We start from the raw sequence: 6,069 nt of genomic DNA, 5'->3' as shown, positions 1-6,069 counted from the left end.
TAGAACAACATCTCTTGTGAGAACTGGGGGAGGGGCACTATGTTACGTAAAATAAGTCATTCATTCATTCATTCATTCATTGAATGTTCTCAAACAAAATAATGAAACTGGGTATCAGCAGTTTTAGGCACAATATCCCCAAGCAAGAGATGCTACTTCACAGGACCAGCTGGGTAGAGGAGGAAGTAGCAAAGGGATGAGCTGGAAGAAGGGATGCCATCCTGTCTGACCAGAAGTGCTTCAGGAAGTGGACACCAAGCACCTGCTCCATGCAGAGGGAGGTATAGGGACCTACACATGTCAGATGCATCATTCTGAGGGACCTGTTCTATGCCCTCATCTCTTCTTCATTCAACTCAACTTTCTCCTTTTCACCCCTAGAGAGTGAAGTGTCAACTAACGAGAGCTTCTTCACAAGCTCCTATACCTGGTTTGTGAGGCCAGCACAAACCTCTAGCAGAAGAAAGAGCACATGGGGCTGCAGGAAATCATTATGTCAAGAACAGGTCTTCAACAGGTGACCGTTAAAGAAAATTCATATAGCAAGAAAGGCCAATCAGCAGGTTCCCTGATAATTCCTCTACGTACATCCGCATGGTAAATAGTTCTCCAGGTTATGACTTGAATAGTGGTGCTGACCCACGAATGTGTGAACTTGTCTATTTCCATTTTATGAAATACAGATATGAAATAAAAATACAGAAACATAAAACATTTATTTATTATTGCTATAATCAAGGCAAAAATATTTTTAAACAGTTAGCCTTGATAACGGTAGTATAATCAAAACCATTACTCATGAGTTTACAGTTTGTTCTCCACTGCGAGCCTCTGCTGCTTTATACACAGACCTACCAGACCTGACGTGAGACGAGCTTGAGTTACAGTGTGGTCTCCACACTTCCATTCCTGACTTCACACCAACCTTCCCTCTCAATCTTTCCATATTGTGGTTTTGAAAAGTGGTGTAAGAGGCCAACTAAGTCTACTTACTTGGAAAATCAACTGAGATAACATGGTAATTAAGAGAACATGAAAGAATTCAGCGTAAAATCTAAAAAAATTATTGCAAACAGTTATCACTAATGTAAGGAGGGGGTATAGTCTGTTTTCAGGAGCTTGCATGACAGTCACCAAGAGTCTTAAATCCTGGAGCAGGACAAAGGCTATTAATGACCAAGTTTTTCCAACCTACTCACTAAATAAGCATTTGGCTTGACAAGCCACTTAATATCAACCCAACTATAACCTAAAAACACTGTCAGTTTTATTTAACCTTAATATACATTTGTACAAGCAATTTAAAAAAGGCTATTACACAATGATTCAGTGAGTTTTACCTAGTTTGGAGAATAATGCATGCAGTTACAAATGAGAGGTAGAAACACTGTAGTAAAGACCTAAAAATACAAACATCTTATAAATAAATTTTCAAATTAACTTCTGGAATTTCACACAGATAAATAATGTAAAAATTACATTACTTTGTCCACCAAGTAAATGAAAACCACGCTGTCTCTGTTAAGTGCGATGCCAAAGAGCTTCTGCGCAGCTCTCAGAGTGCAGGTCGTTATGTGAAAGGGTTGAAATGAAAGGGTTAAGACAGGTGAATGCTTTATTCAAGTATTCAAGCAGGAAAGTAAAAGGAACCAAACAATACACAGCACAGGAACCGTTCTTGGAGAGATGTTAATTCACTGTGACTAGCTATTTGGTGAACTGTCAGGACTAACACTGAAAAGTGCACATTAGTCTGGAGAGAGCTGCCCAGTTTTCTAAGGAGAACAAATCTCACTTCTTACTAATTTCATGTAGAAACTCTACATCACTAACAAGCCTTTATTCATCACTTTGATTTGGCCCTATTAAAATTCTCAAGAGTATCTCTTGATTCATGATAGCTTTCTAATACTGCCCAAATAAACTTAGCCTTTAATAAACCTATGGTCACAGGTATCAATGCACATTCTGCATGCACAACAAAAAATGCAACAACCAGCAACTCAAAATACCACTGAGAAGATCTGTTGGTGAAGATTACAGGTGAGAAAAATGCAAAGATTCACATGAATGCAAGTTTCGACCATTTAAAACTTCAATGGAGTATACACATGAATTCTGAAAAGAGCCTATGTATGTAATCAAGTAAAATATTCTAAACAAGTCCATTGTGCCTCAGTTAGTTTTAAATTGCAAAATTCAATACACAGTTATTTTAATAAATTAGTGCAATATGAAAGATTTTGGAAGATTAACTTATGTCCACATTAGATCAAGTTGAAGATGTCACAATTCATCCAAGAGTCACCTTTTGCTTCTTCTTAAAACACTTCCTCCTGAGCTGTTTAAAGATGCATGCTCAGATTCAGACAAACTTACCCCAAATCTCAAACTGTCTGGATGAGCTGTAGACTCTTTGCTTGTATATGCCTTAACAAAGCATGGAATTTCATAGATTACTCAGGGTCGAGTAAAGTGTCACTCACTTTCTTTCCTGTTTAATTATCCACAAGAATAATTGTACTTATGATTCTAGTTCTAAGGTACATTTATTTGCCAGGTTTAATGTGTGGATACTCTTTTGCTTCTGCTTCTATAAAGAAAAAGGAAAAGGGGAGTGACTTCTCCAGTAAGGCAGGTTTTCTACAAACATGTAGTTTTATATTGTTTTTCCTTCTTAAGTTGCTGCTTGTTCTTTGGTAGTCACCACGGTTTCTTGGGGTGGGTGACAGAACCAAACTATAATCCCAAATATGCCACCTCATGTTCCCATGCTGGTCCACAGACAGGTCTGCTGCTCATACAGCTCCAGAGCTACTGCAGAGTGCTGACAATCTTCTTTCAATACTACATTTATCTAGAAATAAAATTTAAAATTATATTAACAAAAAGAACTATTTGTGTTTTCTAACTAAAGGACAGAGGAACTAAAGGGGAAAATTACAACTCTCCCACCATGCTCTGCCGCCCTGTCTTTGCCCCAGAGTTAACAGAATGAATATACTTTCTTTTCTCTGTCCAGTGACAATTCAGATAGGACCTGTAGCTTAATGCTTCAGTGGTAAAATTGGGACTAACATACTGTTAAGAAAAGATTCAGATCTAACAACTCACTTGCTTAGAGGTGTAAGTGATGTCGGGACTGCTGTCCTCTTTTATTAAAGTGTGTATGACCACATACACCAGATACTAGGGAAATATGCATCATACTGGTACCCTGTCACTCTATGTTCTGTTAGCTTTATCAAATCTGTAGTACAGAGATCTTTATAACATTCTTTGGTCTCTAAGTCTAGAAAGTTTAAAAGAGTTCTATTAAGTAATAAACATCTTCCTACATTCTTAAACAGGAACTTGAAAACAATATAAAGTAATGAAAAGATCTGAAGAATAAAAGTAATCTGTATTTCATTCATTCATTCATTTATTTATTGGTTTTTCAAGACAAGGTTTCTCTGTGTAGCTTTGGTGCCTGTCCTGGAACTAACTCTTGTAGACCAGGCTGGCCTCGAACTCACAGAGATCTGCCTGACTCTGCCTCCTGAGTGCTGGGATTAAAGGTGTGCACCACCAATGCCTGGCATAATCTATATTTTGTATGCAGCCTCTCTAATCCTTTGGCATACAAGGTTGACACTGTTCTCAGTGTCAACTTTTTAGAGAAAAGATACTGAGACCACAAAAAGATTAATAATTTGTTTAAGGTTTTAAAGCCAAGACTTAGCTCAAGAATGTGATCCCAAACTTACAACTTAGAGGACAAACTACAATTAATTAAATAATAAATTAATTAATAAATTAAATTCAGTGTTCTTCTTTACCCACAAAAGACACGTTCTAAGACCCTCAATTTATGCCTGAGATTATAAATAGTATCAAATTTTATCTACAAGCATAGCACTATCAATACATTATACCTTGTAACCACTGTTACTAAGTGACCAATAGGTATAGAGAACAAATACAGCAAGTATATACAGTATATACTGGACAAGGGGGTGGATGGGTCATGTCCCAGGTAGCTGAGGACAACTCAGAGAACAGTGCAAAATGTGGATGAGGAAGAAGAGAGGCAAGGGGAAACAACAGAAACAAATTTTGTTTGAAAAAATCCATAATGAAGGCTGGAAAGAAGGCTCAATAGTTAAGAGCACTTGCTGCTCTTCGAGAGGACTGGATTCAAGTCCCAGATCCACTAACCGCTCACAACTCTCTGTAACTCCAGATCCAGGGGATCTGATACCGTTTCCTAGCCTCCAAAGGCACCAGGCATGCATGCGGTACACTTACACATACATGTAGGCAAACACCCAAACACAGAAAATAAAAAAACAATAAAAATTTAAATGCCATAATGATACTCAATTATTTAAAAACTAAACAAAAAGACTTAAAAACAAACAAACTATGAACCAGGCAGTGGTGGCAACACTTAGGAGACAGAAGTAGGTGAGTTCAAGGCCAGCTTGGTCTACAGAGCAAGTTCCACTACAGCCTGGGCTATACAGAGAAACCCTGTATCAAAAAACACAAACAAACAAGAACATTTATGGCGTTTTATTTCTGAGTTTTTTTCATTTAATAGTTTTGAGTCCAGCTGTAGAAAGCTAGACTGGAGATGAGGGAGCACTACTGTGCACTACTGTACCGCGACTTACATTTATGCACATTTTCAACATCAGTAGGGTCCTGCAGGATCTTAGTTAGGCCTTCCAAAAGAAGGGCTGCCTTGTGGTACCGATATACAATGTCTTCAGTCTGCTGAAACATCTCATCCAGGGCTGCAGATTGAACCTAGAACCAGTAAACAAAATGAGAAGATTTGCAGCTCCAAAGATACATAAGTCCTTATGAACAGTGCCGCTTAAAAAATATTAAAATCAATATATTTTGATGAAAGGAAGAAAAACTGTAATGTTATGGTTAAATCCAGAAAGGAAAGAAGCAATGTAATTCCTAGCATAAAATTCTTATTGTCTTAATGTTGTATAGTATTATATACTACCTGCCATTCCAATCAATAGTCTAGAGCAATAGGACATATTCTTGTCAGCTTACATTCCAAAGTTATTTTATAAAACTACTTTTTAGCTATTAAGGTAAATCTAAGGGTATAGCAATAGTACAACTGTAATTTCTCTAAATGGGAGAGATCTATTATGTTGAACAGGTAAAATAACATTAGTTCATAAATTTTCTAATTGAGATACTTAATATCTAAATGTTATATATTCCTCAGTCATTTCCCCACAGTAAATAGAGAAAACTCCAATATTATCCTCAGACAAATGGAAAGTAGCTTTTCCTCAGAGTCTCTATAAAGTCACTCAGTCAAACTCAAGCACCTACATTTTTGTGGATTAACAAGCACTATTTTTTCTAAGTTTTACAGAGCCAGAATTTCTTAATTAGCAGAAAAATGCTAAACATTAATCCAAATTTTAGATAAAACTATAAAAGGATGAGAACATGCCTATATAAATGAAGTTTAAAAGAAAATACAGTAAAACTTATCAAGTGTAACAACTGAGATTATGGACTATAGTAAGTTTATACACTTGGGAGGCCGAGGCAGGCAGATCTTTGTAAGTTCGAGGCCAGCCTGGTTTACAGAGCTAGTTCCAGGACAGGCTCCAAAGCTACAGAGAAACCCTGTCTCGAAAAACCAAAAAAAAAAAAAAAAAAAAGAAAGAAAAAGAAAAAATGTTACAATATATTAAGTACTCAAATGTCTTAATCTAATTACTTCACTAGATAATCACAACACTTGGGACTTGAGAAAGGGTAGGATATAAACTCTTAAAGGGCAGATCATTGTAAGCAGGTGTTCAATAGCCTTGAAAAGGTTACCATTTCCACAGCACAATTGTAGATGAGTTTCTCTGCAGTCACACTGTTGATTTCATCAATAAATCTCTGTTTATCAGAGAAGAAGCGATTCAGCTTTTCTGTAAGTTTCTTGCACATGGTGATGCAGAATTTATATCGTTCATTCAGATTTTTAACAACTGAAAAAAAGTTGAAATTGGAATTAGTTTTAATTTCCTTCCAGAAATAACAGTGCTGTAC

At 36.6% G+C, this 6,069-nt stretch overlaps 1 protein-coding gene across 3 annotated transcripts in view; it reads right to left on the bottom strand.

Annotated features, from left to right (window-relative positions):
- Window positions 1–697: 697 nt before the first annotated feature.
- The window catches only part of Ulk2 (unc-51 like autophagy activating kinase 2), a 77,915-nt gene continuing 72,543 nt past the window's right edge, over window positions 698–6,069 (bottom strand). For all 3 annotated transcript variants that reach the window (XM_038325932.1, XM_038325933.1, XM_038325931.1), the window contains 3 exons: window positions 5,851–6,008; window positions 4,659–4,794; window positions 698–2,857 (listed from right to left, as the gene is read on the bottom strand). In XM_038325932.1, coding sequence (XP_038181860.1) covers window positions 2,799–2,857; window positions 4,659–4,794; window positions 5,851–6,008 — 353 coding nt within the window. In that variant the 3' untranslated portion in view covers window positions 698–2,798. The remainder of the gene's footprint in view (window positions 2,858–4,658; window positions 4,795–5,850; window positions 6,009–6,069) is intronic.

The sequence above is a fragment of the Arvicola amphibius genome, chromosome 4, assembly GCF_903992535.2.
Source record: "Arvicola amphibius chromosome 4, mArvAmp1.2, whole genome shotgun sequence".
NCBI classification, from domain to species: Eukaryota; Metazoa; Chordata; class Mammalia; order Rodentia; family Cricetidae; genus Arvicola; species Arvicola amphibius.
This window is presented reverse-complemented; position numbering and strand designations above follow the sequence as displayed.